The 15,501-nt window shown below is 42.1% G+C and overlaps 1 protein-coding gene across 2 annotated transcripts in view; it reads right to left on the bottom strand.

Moving 5' to 3' along the window:
* Positions 1–15,501, bottom strand: part of FOCAD (focadhesin) — a 274,973-nt gene that overhangs the window by 61,527 nt on the left and 197,945 nt on the right. For both annotated transcript variants that reach the window (XM_036331270.1, XM_036331271.1), the window contains 3 exons: positions 13,222–13,314; positions 6,521–6,609; positions 3,316–3,360 (listed from right to left, as the gene is read on the bottom strand). In XM_036331270.1, the coding sequence (XP_036187163.1) occupies positions 3,316–3,360; positions 6,521–6,609; positions 13,222–13,314 (227 nt within the window). The remainder of the gene's footprint in view (positions 1–3,315; positions 3,361–6,520; positions 6,610–13,221; positions 13,315–15,501) is intronic.

The following is a 15,501-nucleotide window of genomic DNA, read 5'->3' as shown; positions in this document are numbered from 1 at the left end:
GACCTGCCTTAAGTTGATAAGACACCAACATTTACACTGGGGGTTGGTGTGGAGGAGAAAGTAGGAAGAAAGACTTGTGATCCAGACAGATAGCTTTGCGCGAGGTTTTGCTAGAGTTCTGCAGTCAGGATTATTGGGAACTCATACAGCTGATAATATCACAAGAAGCAAGGCAAGATCTGGGCATTCCTAGGTGCCCTAGCCATGAAATCATTTAACAAAATCCAAATTAAATCTCTTACTTTACTGGCTCTTTCTTTTAGCTGAGATTATCCTGAAGCCCATCTTATTACAAAATAGTCATAAATTACTAAAGTTAGGTAAAAAGTCGTTTTGAAATTCTCAGTGGTCTGAGAACTAGTTCGCCAGGTTTTTTCACCCTGTAGAAACACTTTGGTGGTCACCAGAAATCAGGCACCACATCTTTTAAAACAAGAATAGCAAACAAGATAACATAAAAAGTATCTTTTTTCCTTTTTTTTTTTAATTGATTTTTTACAGAGAGAGGAAAGGAGAGGGAGAGAGAAACATCGATGTGAGAAACATGGATCAGCTGCCTCCTGCACACCCCCTACTGGGGATGGAGTCTGAAACCTGGGCATGTGTCCTGAATGGGAATCAATCCTGAAGCTTGTGGTGCATGGGATGATGTTCAACTAACTGAGCCACACTGGCCAGTTGGCCCTGGCCAAAAACAAAACAAAACTGAAATTCTGAAAGAGAATTTAGCCTCGGTTTTAAAACCGTGCTCCAACATGATTTTATTTCAAAAGTTTCACTGCTCTTGACATTCCTGAGCACGTATTGTTTCTTGTAAAATGGAAAAAAACATATTTAAAGCCACCACTAATTAGACCTTGTTACAGATTAAATGCAAATTTGGACATTAATCTTTGAATTAAAAAAAAACAACTAGCCCACAGTTGCACAGTGCTGCTTAGGCCAAGCTCTACATTTCACACAGGTATCATGACTCTCTCTTGAACACCTATGTATTCCCTTCATGCCTAGCGCAGTGAGCGATGGAGAGAAGACACTCGATGCATATTTAGTGAAGCAAATTCACGGAGGAGCTGGCCAGGTGAAAATCTACAACTGGTTCAGCAAAAACTCATCACCTTGTTGATCAAATAACTGTCCCCTACAGTCAAGCAGCAGTAATTTGCATAATGACATGTCAGCATCAGTACAGTATTTATCTAGGCAGCACCACTGACATTTTAATTAAATTGTCCTTTGCAACAAACTGATGCCATTAACCTAATTAAAACGTGCAGGGAAGGATGAGCTGCGATGATGCTTTCTCAGGGACACAGTATTACGTTACATATCAGTAAAGTGACCCAGTCCCTTGGGGATTTTTATCTTCAGGTTCAAATCTATTTAATTAATAACAGTCAAAACAAACACACATCAATCATCAGGTTGTATCTGTGTTATGATTCTCTTTCAGCCCTAACCCTGATGCTTTAGAAATAAATGCTCTCAAATGAGTATATCAGCCTAATCCGGTGATGTTTTACTTCCTGCTTTTAACTTATGGCTCAGATCAAAATAAGTCTTACGCTGGCGTGTGGCAGCCGTGGTCCAAGGAGCAGAAGGCTTAGCTGGCAGGGGGTGGTGGTGGGGTCCTCACATGGTTGGAGGAAGCCAGTGGGGAAAGCAAAGGGAGGGAGGCAGAGTGCTCCCTCTGCTCATCATTAATCCCTTTGCCCCTAGACCTTAACTGTCTCCTATTCACTTGCCGTCATGGATTGCTTTAATAAGATAAGGCCTATAAAATGCTTTGAAATTTTTGATGAAAAGGTAACACCATGAAAACATGAATTCCTTTTACCCTGCACCTCTGAGAATGGCAACACACTCTTCTGAAGTATTAGTCATGAAACAATGCTCTGGAAAGCTGAAGATTACAGTCTTGTTGAAGAATTTTAGGATGAAAAATGTAAACGCTACTGGAGAGGCAAAATTGTAGTTTGTTTTAATAGAAAGATGCTAGTTCCTTCAGCACTGTTTGCTGCTAATGTCAGAGCACCATTTTTTAATAGGATATAGAGATATAAGTAGACCAATAGAACAGAACAAACTACCAGAGCTCAGGCCAAAGGCAGCCCCCTCCTGGCACCCCGCCCTTCCAATCTGCAGCTGGTGCTCTCCCACGGGGTCTGCAATTCACCAAAGCAGGTGAGCAGACACAAATGACTCCCTGCAGAAGCCTCTCTAACTTTAGTTTTCATTTTGTCCACAGTTTTGACCACAGAGAGTCCCCCGACTCCCACCAAACTGAGCGCAGAGCAGGGTCACCACTGCTGCTGGCCTTCGCTCAGGAGACACGAGGCTGAGGAGTTCATGTGCCAGGATCGGCCTTCACAGTTAGTCCTGTCTCAGAAATGACTGGTGGAAGGCTAACTCTAAGGCACATACATCATGTGTGTGTTGGTTTTGTTAAGGCAGAATCTATTTAGCTACAGAGGGCGTTGGGACATGATAGGGATAAACTATTCTGCAATGAAATATTTCTGGATAATGGACTTTCAATGCACATGAAATCCTCTAGGTCAAAGGTCTATCTGTGTTGTTTGGTGAAGAAGAAGAAAGGATGTCAGGGAATGTCAGCAGCTGAGGGTGACGGTGGAAGGGAGAAGCTAGTAACTGAGTGTAACTTACTGCCAGAAACAATTAGCTTGTTAACAAAGGAAACTGAGGAGATTGCTTAAGCAAGTTCATGAGGGTTGGCTTAAGATAAAAAGCCTCAAGATAGTAATACTCGAGTTATTTTTGTTAAAACAAACCAAGGATATGAGTGAAACCATCTTTCTTTTTTTTAACTGGATTTTTGCATTAGTTTCTAGTATTTAAAAAATTCAGTGTGTAGATACCCTGCACCCAATAACACAAAGGGAATAAAAGGAAGTACTATTTTGATTTATTTGCTGGCTCACAGCTGAGATTGAATAAACTATTTATTAATTCACATTAGCAAGGATTCCCCACCCATCTCCTTCACCCTAACTAAATTAGAATTTTAAGAACCAAAGTCAGCCCGGGGCCCTTTCATACCTGTACAACCTCAGTAGCCTCTTGTAAAAGTATGTGTTTGTACTGATTCCTCTGTATTTTCACGAAGAGACACACAGTAAGAATTAACATGAGAAAGGATGACTAATTTTTAAAAATATAATTGAAAACTCCTTTAAAATTCTTAAAGCTATGAAATACCCTAAAAGGAGAAATTGTATGTACCTTGCAGGAAAAAAACACCACACCACACACGTTTATAGAAGATTTGTGGCAAAGAGAATAAGGGGATCTTACTTTGCAGCTGACTTGGTGATCTCATCCGTCAACATGTCTCGGACCCTGCAATGACGATGCAAAGACAATCCGTGTCAGAGTTTACGTTAGAGCAAGAACTCAATCTTTTTGCTTCTTCATCAATTATTAAGAACCTCTAGAAATGATTCCAGAGCTAAAAACGGTACTTGAGGAATTTCAGTGTAAGGTGACAGAACGGTACCTTACACTGAAGGGCTTTACTTCAAAGGGAGTTTCATCTTCCTTCTCCTTAGGCCACTAGTGGGAGGAGGCGGCGGCGGTGGTAGCTAAGGAGGGATAGGGTTGTGATGGTGTCCTCTCTTAAACTGGTTGGAGAGTAGGTGTGTCCTTCATATTATTCTCTGCTATGGTCTGAATGCCTGTTCCCCTCACCCCAGATTCATATGTTGAAACCCGAGCTCCTGATGTGTGGTATTTGGAGGTGAGGCCTCTGGGAGGTGCTGAGGTTGGAGTCCTCAGAAATAGCATTAGTGAGTGTCCTTACAAAAACAGTCTCTTTCTTTCTCTCTCTCTCTCTCTCTCTCTCTCTCTCTCTCTCTCTCTCTCTCTCTCTCTCTCTCTCTCTCCTCCCCCCCTCCACCTCCCCACTCTCTGCCCCTTCTTCCGCATCTCTTTCCCCTCTTCCCCATGTGAACACACAAAGGTGGCCATCTGCGAACCAGGAAGGAGGCCCTTACCAGCGCCAGACCCCCCAGCACCTTTACTTGGACTTCCAGCCTCCAGAATGGCGAGACACACATTTCTGTTGGTTAAGCCATCCCGGCTCTGGTATTTTTGTTATAGCAGCCCAGACTGACTAAGGCATTTGCCTTTTTTGCACAGGAGTTCACCAAAACAGCAATTTTACTAGTTCCAAATTGTAAATAATAGTCACTTGCATGTATATGCAATAAAACTAAAAGCATAGGTTATAAAATCACTCTGAAGCTAAAACAAAATAATTACACTTGTGCATATGAAGGAAGGTGTGCTCAATTCAGATAGTCAGCGGATTTTAAAAAATGTCAGTAGAAGAGCCTTGAGATAAAGTGAAAAACAACCACTGACTGCCAAATTCACATTCTGAACAGGATACAGACATTTTCATTGAATTTCAGCAATTCAAAGTTTTTATAAATATTATGATTTTTGCAAATATAAGTTATATTTGCATTCATAAATATTTTCATTTGAAATCTAATAAAATCTCAGCTATTCAACACTCTCTGAGAATGTAATTTTTAAGAGCCAAGTTTTTCAGTTAGTTGCAAACTGCTCCTATAGATCTTTAACTTGTATTTTATAAAATCATTTGACAATAAATTCTCTAAATTGTCCAGTCTCAGAATGGCCAGATGGCTAATAGTACAGTTAATGTATTCTTTTATTAGTCAATGTGGAATATTTACAAATGATGACTTGCTTATACTTGCTTCCATGTAGGGCCAAACCTTCCACAAGTGGACCAGGTCCCTCCTTTTACCCATCTCTTCTCTCTGCCGCATCACCAATTTTTTCTTTCCTATTTCTTTTACTTGCCTTAGCATGAGAACACACTGAAATATCTATCATCTTAAAATAAGAACAAGCCCTCCAACCACTGTCCCATTTTTCTGCTTCTCATTCATCAGAACTCATATAAAATAGTGTGTACCTGACTCAAGTTCATCTCCTTCCACTCTCTCTGGGCCCTTCTATAATCTGGCTTTGTCCCCACGACTCCACCAGGGCAGCCGCTGGCATGGCCACCAATGACTTTCAAGAGGCCAAATTGACTGCCAGCTCTCGGTCTCCATCTTTGGCCAACTCACAGCAGCACTTGACCCAACTGGTCGCTCCTTTCGAGAAACACTTTCTGCCCTTGGCTTTTAAGAGCCCATGAGCTCTTGGTTTTCTTCCTACATCACTGGTCACTAATTTTCCGTTTGCTTTATTAGTTCCTCCTCCACCTTCTCCAGTTCTAAATGTGGAAGTGCTCTGGGCTCAGTCCTCTGACTTTTCTGTCCTCAGTTACTCGCGAGGTGAATGATATACTGATAATTCCCAAGTCTGTACTCCAGCCCTGGCGTTACCCTGAACTCTAGACTCATGGTCAACAATCTACTTGACATCTCCAGCCGGTAGCTCAGGCTTAGCAAGTCCCAAACCTGATTCCTCTGTACATAGACCTGTTTATCTACTGTCTTCCTCATCTTAGTAGATGGGAACTCCATACTTTTAGTTATTCAGAGTTAGATTATTATAGTTATCCTTGACATCCATCATTTTCTCACATTCTTCATGCTACATATCTCTTTCTCTATTTTGAAAAGTGTAGCCAATATACCACCTGCACCAAATGTTTATTTTCAGAAGATGAAATTAAAACTACATGTGAAAGATAATACCAATTAGAAAGGGAAATCCAAATTCTTAATCTCTAGCCATACATCCAATGTCATACATTTTAAACTGCTTTTCTTTTTTTAAAAATAAATCTAGAAAATGAAACTTAGAATAGATTTAGTCACACACACACGCACACACACACGCGCGTGCACACACACACGCACGCACACACACTCAGCTTTTGCTTTTCTACATATGCCAATTGTCAGTAAATAAAAACCTAAAATTCAGTAACTTTTGAACAGGTTTTTGGATTAAAGAAACCTGTGGCTACAGGCAAAGCTATTTAGATTCTGGGCGTTTAGATTTAGGCTGCTGCAACATTAATCTGACACGGTATTTATCCCAACCCATGTAATAATTTAAATTGCCTTTAATGTGCCAGCATGTACACATTTCTAGATAACATAGTGGGAATTCTCTAGGGGGGTGTCTGTTAAAGTTGCTCCTGATAATGAAGCTGTCTTGGAGAGGGAGGAGCAGGTGAGTCAAAGGTATTTCTTGACCAAATGTGAGTTAGAAGGGCAATGAATTAAGTGGAGAAAAACAGAAATTTTTATTCAAAAAAATAATCCGTTCTAAGGGGAAAAAGGAAAAGCAAACCATTTCCACACTGCTTTAGAAAACAATAAAAACCATTCAATTTATGAATAAAGCTCTCCTCCTTATATGTGAGGAGATGAAAAAATACAGTTACCAGATCTTCAGTCCTTCCCCCTTCGGGCTCATACAGAAGTTAAAAGCCCCAACATTAAAGCCTTTAAAGTAGTCGCCTTCCCACAGTTCACTTCCCGTGACGTCATGGAACCCCCCTTACCAGAGCCAGGCTGTGCCTTTTTTGAACTGCACCTCCTCAGCGCTCTCCTTTCCGTGTTTTAACTGCAGCTCCAGCTCTGCTATCCTTCCCTGCAAAACAGCATAAATCAGCATGCTAACTTGATGACCAAAATTACCTTAAAATTTCTATGAAAAACACTTAAAGATGGCAGACATATCCTTTCCCAGTTCACCTTAAGTGTTCCTGATAGGTTAGTAAATTATGAACGAGGACATGTGACAGAGATAATTACATCATTGCTCAGATATTTCTACATTCACCAAATAAATATATCCTCAGGAAGTTGTGTTTGGCAAATTTAGTGCAGAGTGCTTCATTTTGGGATATCTATTAAAAGCAGAGTTTAATTTCATAGGTGCCATTCAAAAACACCTCCTATAGTAATAATCAGCTTGTATCAACAGCTAATAATTTTAACTAACATTATCCGAAGATTGGGGTCTGGGTACCAGTATCATAACAGAATGGCAGAATATGAGTCGGAGGGTATATAACATTTAAATTCAGGTAACATATAGCAAAGGTTATTTTCAAACAGCTTAACATTTCCATTTCTTGAGTGAACATATAAAAATAAATATTTTTTGTTTTGTTTTGTTAATATAGTTTTTTACTGATTTCAGAGAGGAAGGAAAGGGAGAGAGAGAAACATCAATGATGAGAGAGTATAATTATCAGCCGCCTCCTGCATGCCCCACACTGGGGATCGATCCTGCAACCTAGGCATGTGCCCTTGACTGGACTCAAACCCAGGATCCTTTAGTCCGCAGGCCAACGCTCTATCCACTGAGCCAAACCAGCTAGGGCTAAAAATAGCTAGGGCTAAAAATAGATATTATACTTCTCAACTTCTAACATGTCATAAAAATATAGCTAATACTATGCCTTTAAAACCAAGACCTTCAAATATTTGTTATCCTCTTTTTTTGTTTGTTAATCCTTACCCAAGGATATTTTTCCATTGACTTTTAGAGAGAGTAGGAGGGAGGAGGAGAGACAGAGAGAAACATTGATGAGAGAGACACCTCCATTGGTATGTGCCCTTGACCAGAATTGAACCCAGGACCCTTTAGCCCATGGGCCAATGCTCTAACACTGAGCCAAACCAGCCAGGGCTATTCTCCTCTTTTTGTACTCAAAATGATTTTGATCAGATGCTTTCCCCTCTATTCCATCACCAGTTACATTAAGTGTAATTGGTTTATTGATGAGCCCTACATTTGACAAGAGCTTAGACTGCAGATTGTATTACTGGGAAATACCACACCATTTTCAGAAGTAGTGTGCCGCTTACATCTCACCAGCAGTAAGCAGGAGGTCCAGTAATTCACATCCTCACCGACACTGGGAATTGTCACAACTTTTACTTGGACCTTTCTTGCGAAAGTGAAATGGTGTTCATTATAGTTTTCCTTTTCATTTCATTGTTCACTGATGAGAGTGCGCATCTTATCAAATGTTTATTGACTATTTGGGTTTCCTATTCTTTCCATTTTTCTATTGGTTGTCTTACTATTATTGATTGTAGGGTTCTAAGGTATGTCCTACAGAAGAAAAGTATGTCTCTATATACACCCTAGAGCAGTTATATATATATACCATAGAGCAGCAGTCATCAACCACTGGTTGGCGACCACTACTCCAAAGGTTTCCTTAAACCAGCAGTTGCCAACCTTTCGGACCTCGTGGGCCACCAGTAGTCCATGGACCACCGGTTGGTGACTGCTGCCCTAGAGAGGGAAGCAATATAGTTTGTTAAGAATGTAAGCTCTGGAATCAGAATCTAATGCCATTTCCACTTACTTGAGGTATATAATTGGGTAAGTTATTTCACTTCTCTAAGCTTCAGTTTCCTCATTTGTAAAATGTAGCTAACAACTATCTCATGGTATTGGAGCATCATATTAAATAATGTGGAAAACTGTCTAATACAGTGCCTGATAACAGATAATAACTACCATTACCAGGTTTGCTGTAAAAAAAATAAAATACCCTACTTCCCCTTATAATCTTCTTACAAATCATTCTTTCATGAATATCTTGAAATCCTTTGTAAAATAATTCATATTTTCATCTGTATATTCTCATAGAGTGAAAGGTTCTCCAAAATGTAATTGCCAGGCTATACAGTTGCTTGCCCTTATATTTCTCTCCAGTCCTCTCAGTTACTAGCCTGTGAGCTCATGGAAAGCAAGGCCTGTTTCACCAGTGTAAGGAGTCCTGTACACAGCAGCACCTCCAGCCACAGTGCCCTGGGGCTCCCCACTCAGGCACTCTGCCATACCCATGCCCACCTCCCTGTGTTCACAGACAGAACCCTGGCCCTTTCCTCCTCCCCTCTTTCTTTTAGAGCAAGGAATCAAAGGTGACCAAGCTGGCAAGACATTGATATTAATATTTAATGTTGATAATGGCCTCCTAGGAGGGTAGGCAAAATAGAAAATACATTTTATTGCCTGTCTTTGTCATGCTCCTTAAATTATGCCTCTTTCTTCCTAAAACACGTACTTTCCATAATGCTTTCCCCCAAAAAAGACAATAGGCAATCAAAAGGCTAAAATCTGTTTGGAAATAAACAAACCAAAAAAAGCAAGTACACACACAGCCTCTTGAGAAGGCCCGGTTTTCTAATCTCTCCCGTGGCCATAAACTAGCACAGCCATCCATTGCGACCTCGTCTTGTTCTTCCTCCTCAGGGTCTCTGTCCTTCTCAACCCCCTCTCTGGAATGTTCCACCCCTTCTACCCGGTCCACGTCAGGCTGTTCATCCAGTTGTACTTTGCCTCCCAGTTCTCTGCCTGCTGCTAACAGAGACCCAGCGGCATCCAGCCCAGTCGCCTCTGCTTCTGGCTAACAGCTGTGGTGAAGGCTGGAAAGCATGCCTGGGACAAAAAGGCTGAAATGGTCTCCTGAACTGAGAGTTTGGGATTGCCTGGAGATTCCAATTATTAAGCTATTGATCCCTCCTACTTAAAAAATAAATAAAAAAATCTCCAGTCTATGTAACCAAGAGCTTGCTGATTACAGTGAGCAATTTCACCTGGCTCCAAACCTACACATTAAAACAAACAACCCTTACAACGGCCAGAGAGTAATTTACCAGGGGGCACAGTTCCTGACCCTGGTTGGATTTCAGATTATTTTGAGCGAGCGGACCAGCTCAGGAGATATGTCTACAGTCAGCCTGCCTGAATTCCTCTCTCTTGTTTGAGGTCAGATTCAAAATGCCTAGGAGCCCTTTACACAAAAGCTGGAGCCCTTAACTTCCTCAGCATCCCACTAGGGCAGCGAGGTAAAGACGTTTGTAAAAGGCGCCTTATCAAAATGGACTCTGAGCTGTCAATCAACTTGTATCTGCAGTTTCCGTCTTAATGAGAAGAAATCCAAATTCCTCCCTGCGTCAAGCACTTACTTGGATATGCTTATCTTTTCAAACCCCACATCTTATGGAAAAGGTAGGGGAGGCTGGAAGCAGACATCTAAGCAAAAGCCTCTTGGGGTGTTCAGATCTCAAACTCATTCACCGCAAAATCAACCTGCAGGGAATTATGTGGAATGTACCCTTTTGCTGTCTCCTGGGCTTAATGGAAAACAACGTGGCTCCTCGGACAGATCCTCTAGTTTAATGCTACAAAGTAGGTCTCGCACATATAACTCCTGTGCAGAAGATGTATCCTCCAGGACAAGAAATTCTTGATGTGGACAAGGAGTCTGGCAGTTGCTTGAAGTCTTCTAAGATATCATTGATTCTATTTAAGTGTGGAGTCATTTACAAAACTTGCTGGATAGTTAAAATGCACCAGTGTACCTTAAAATCATAGAGATAGCCTAAAAATATTGTTGCACCTTCAAATAGCACTGACAATCTTATTATAGTTGACACTTTTTCACTTTTATCACCAATTCTCAAAGGAACTGGATCTGTTCAAAATTCAAATCCTATATAATAAAAGGGGAATATGCAAATTGACCCTAACAGCAGAACAACTGGCAATGACTGGTCACTATGACACACATTGACCACCAGGGGGCAGACACTCAATGCAGAAGCTGCTCCCTGGTGGTCAGTGCACTATCACAGGGGGAGCTCTGCTCAGCCACAAGCCAGGCTGACGGCTGCCAGCACAGTGGTGGTGGCAGGAGCCTCTTCCGCCATCTCAGCAGCGCTAAGGATGTCCGACTGCAGCTTAGGCCTGCTCCCCGCTGGCAAGTGGACATCCCCCAGGGCTCCCGGGCTGCCAGAGGGATGTCTGACTGCCAGCTTAGGCCCGATCCCCCCGGGGAGTGGGCCTAAGCCAGCAGGTGGACATCCCCTTGAGGGGTCCCAGATTGCGAGAGGGCACAAGCCGGGCTGAGAGCGGCCCCCCGCCCCGAGTGCACAAATTTTTGTGCACCGGGCCTCTAGTGATAAATAAAGATGAACATGATCACAACACTAGAAAAGCAGAATAATTGATCTACAGTACTAAAAATACTCAGCTGGCTTTTCAAAAATAGATCTATCCTTTAAAATCTTAAAGCAATTTGCATTATTTGTTGTTACAACTAATGTGCAGCATTATGCATTAGGGAAAAATGCATGATGCAGTGGGAAAGGCCGAGGTTCTGGAGTCAAAAAAATTCTGGTTAATTTCCAGCTCTTTCACTTAGTGACTGTTGGGTTTTGCACCATTTGCTTTGCTTTCCTAGCTCACCCTATTTATAATCCCATTATATGTGGGGTTGACAATACCCTCATCAAAGGGTTTCTGTAAAGATTAATTGAAATCACATATGGTAAGTATTGGACACACACTAGTTATTCAGCAAATTGTAGCTCTTACTATAAAAAAGCAAAACAAAAGCCATGGAGTTGTTTTTTAATCAAATGCAAGTCATCTGCGTGAGTTATACCATAATCCCATTCCATTTAGACTTCCTTATGCTCCGAGCTAAATACAATTTGCAGTTCACTCTGGAGGAGGGAATCCTCTACAAAAGCACCGCGGATCACTGGCATTGCTCCTGTACGTGTTCGTCTCCAGCACTGGGCAGGCAGCTCACTGACAGGAAGGCGTGCTTTACTCCCCTGCGAGCCCCACACCCTGGCACAGGGCCCAGCCAGTAAAGAGCACCCCATAAATGTCTGGTGAAGGAAAATACTGCGAAACTGCATGGGGAAAAGTAAATGTGAGAAAAAGCATACTGCCTTGTAATTTCACTCATCTCAAATAAAAACGATAATGGTCATTCACTCGTGCACCTGTTCACAACTGAGTGTCTAGACGTGGCTGAGGATAAAAAAGTGTGAAAGCTGAGCAAAGGAAACAACTGTTCTAAGGGAACATCTTTAAAATGCGGGTTCCAGTGTAGTTTGGGGGACACCATCTAAAACACATTTGCTCAGGGTGAGGTTGATAGACTGAGTTAAAGTCCCCGCAGAGTTTGGTAAACATGGAGATTCCTGGTCCCATATTCAGTTCTAATGAATAGGAATCTCCGAAGACGCATCAGTACTTTATAAATTCTAGACTCAATAAAATATGTTGCAACAAGGTTTTAATTTGAGAACAATGTTCAGCTGCATAGCCATTCCTGCCACCCCACCTCTCCTTACACACATGTGTACACACACACACACACACCACCACCACCACCACCACCACCACCACCACCACCACCACCACCACCCACCACCATCACCATTTAGGATAGCTTTTACCTTTAACCGTAACACCTGACACTCTATGAAAATCCAATTTGGGGCCATAAATTACTTTAGTACCATCAGATTTTTTTTTTCTATCATCCTTAAAAATGAATTCTAAGCTCAGAAAAAGAATTTCTAGTTGTTTTCTTATATTGCTAAGTGTTCATATATTCTCACATTGATTAAAAGTTATTTCTAATATTAAAAATCCACAAACTATAACCTATATTATTATTGGATTAGATGAAGTCAAATGGAGTATAATTCATTTATTTAGGGAGCACCTATCATGTTTTGACATATGTCAGGTTCTAGAGACAACAGAGAAGAAAGCAGAGCTCTTAGTCCTTCGGAGCAGAGACAACAGGAGGGAGGCCCCAGACAAATGACTAAGGTGAGAAAGGCCTCGGAAGAGACGCATGGATTCCAAGGAAGCACAAATGAGCAGCACACAGTCCAGTGTGTGAGGGGAGGCACACTGGTGCCTTCCCAGATAAAATGATCTAAAGAACAAGTAGAAATTAGGTAGGCAAAGAGGGCATGGTAGTACCTGCACCAGAAGAGAGCAGGAGAGACATGAGAGTTTGAAAAAGAAAGACGTTAGCAAGGCTGAAACACAACAGACAGAGGAAGGGTGACAAGATAAGGCTGGAGATGTAAGCGAGTCCTGTTGAGGAGGCAAGGCCGCCAGTGAGCTCAGACTGGGGGGGCACTCAAGTTGAGGTGCCCTGGGACATCCTCAGGGGAAGATGGGACATCTGGGAGAGGCTCAGAAGGCAGCAGGATGTGGGGGAGGAGCGGCAGGAGGGTGCTCTGGCCGCGACACGGGGTGGGGAATCGGCATTTATGTCTTACATTCTTTATCAGCAAATATAACCACTGCATGTTCGATAGTTCTGTTTCCAAAGTGCTTTTACATTAACACATATTTGTAGTACAATTTGAGATAAAGAGATGCTCCCCTGAAGCAAACCATCCCATGTTTCCTTACCTGTAAGATGGCATGATACGCTCGGCCCATGTACGCCAGCCAGGCCTGTGGGAGGAAAAGGGCGCGGTGCCACTCTGAGAGCTGGATGTGAACCTGTGGGAAAGACGAAGCACAACGCGAGTCAGGCGGCACAGTGTTCAAACAGGGTACCATTGAACTATATCATCAATCCTTTCTTTCCCCTGACTTAAATGGTTATGTTCTAAAACAAACCAAACCAGTCTAGGCTCAGAACCACAAATAAGGCCTTTTGGATATTTTCAAAGGAGAAGAGCTTAGAGTCCTGAAATTTTCTAAATTAAACCAAATAGAATCCTACAATAATAACAAGCTGAGATGTACATGTTATACAAATATGTCCCTGAAAATGAGGGGGAAACTCTGTAAAGCCTCTTGCCCATGTCAGGAAACGAGGTATTGTCTAACAAATCCCCCCAGTAATTTTAAATAAAAATAAATATTGCTCACATCCTGGATTTCCACTCTGACAATTTCTGAAGTAATAAACTTAAATTGCCAACAGAAATATCATGTTGTTTAGAAACCATGGTGGTGGGAGCATGCAAATGAGCGCGGCGCCCAGCAATTGTGCGCACCACCAGATAAAGGCCCTTTAATCAGTGCGGGTAAACAAGCGAGAAATGAAATCTGCCAGCCCTGCAACCCCGTGTCTGAGGCGAGGCCCAGACACAACATCTGGTTTCCATAGTCATTTCTGTTTCTACCTATTAGTACGCGGCTATCTTGAAACCAATCTTCCCAAGGTCTGCTTCTGTTAGAGAAAAGCTCTCTCCAGAAAAAACAGCCATGGCACATCACATTTCATGTTTCCTGCAAATCATCTCATCAAACTCAAGCAACTAGAACTTTAGTGTGGGTCCTATAGACAAAAACTAAGAAACAGAAACGTCCACCAATTTTCATATAATTTCCCCAGAATCATAAGTAGAGTGTTTAAGGAGATTTTACTGCGTTGTGAGGTCGGGTTTTCTCAGCTGCTTCATGGTATGGCAGAGAAGAGCCTCTCTGAATAGTTGAATAGCGGTTCCCATGGCCTCTGGTGTTTCCTTTAGTTCTCGTCTTGGTGTGGGCCTACTACACACAAGGTATTCTGGGAAAGTGTATGGTGCCAGGTGACCTGTGTGTGCAGGGAGCTTTCTCGTGTGAGAATCAGAAACAGGCACCGATTACACGGCAACATGTAGAATGTATGAAGAGTCTCTGGGAACAAAGAGAACAAAGATGAATTCTGTCTCCTCCCTATCACCTCTCAACCCACTGCCATGTTGTAAAGAATTAGGTACTCAAACAGCACGAAAAGGGTATTGGAACCATGAAATAAACTTAACAAAAAAAAGAAGATAAAAACAGGTTTCTTCTATTTCTGATGACGTGCCCTCTCTGTTGAGTGGGGTAGGGGAACCTTGACAAGATATTCAAGCATCCTCGAAGGAACAGGCCCGCCAGTTCCTGCATCTCCTCTCGCTTTCCAGAAAGCAGACTGCAGCTGCGGCCACATTTCAAGCTGGGGGGCATTAATCAGGCCTTGGTCTTGCTCTGTTTCCAAAATGCAAGGAGTTTTCTTAACTTTCTTTCCTGTCGATTCTGTGCCATTTTCATAAACTATATTAACTTCTTTAAGTCATATTTTGACATCTGGGTTTAACTGAAAGAACACTCAGACACCACAACCAAAACTTTTATCTCTGACTTCAGAACCACAAAACCTTAAAAAAAATTTTCCTGCCGAGTAATTCCTGGACGTCATTACCCTGCTCTACTGAGTTGAGCCATGGCCTCAGCAAACTGGCAGTAAGAGCACTGACTGTTTTTGGAAAGACAGTGGTCTCAATTAGTTCATAAGCCTGAGTTAAAACAAACAAAAAAAGAAAGCATTATGGAAAAAAATATAAAGGAAAGTGAGCAAATCAAGTGCTGAGCTTCTAAGAACAGAGACATCCATGCCAGGAAACCTATTTAAAAGGAAGTTATAAACTGAAGGTGAAAGCTAATCCTCCTCCTGCGGCTCCAACCACATCTGAAGGCGGTGCAGGGACGCACAGACGCTGGACCCGAGACACCAGCCTGCACGCCTTATGCTCGTGAGATGAGACCTCGTCATGGTGTTCCATGGAGTTCGCTATGCACACACCTCTAAGATGCATTCTCTTGCTTTCTCTGACCGAGGAGAGACTAAGGAAACAGCTTGAAGACAGTCATCACCTACACTCCAGTTGTGTTACCAGCAAAAGAGGAAGCTATTATCATTCAATATAGAGC

The sequence above is a fragment of the Myotis myotis genome, unplaced genomic scaffold (assembly GCF_014108235.1).
Source record: "Myotis myotis isolate mMyoMyo1 unplaced genomic scaffold, mMyoMyo1.p scaffold_m19_p_12, whole genome shotgun sequence".
Classification (NCBI taxonomy): Eukaryota; Metazoa; Chordata; class Mammalia; order Chiroptera; family Vespertilionidae; genus Myotis; species Myotis myotis.
Note: the sequence above shows the minus strand (reverse complement) of the source record. Positions and strands in the feature narration are given on the sequence as shown.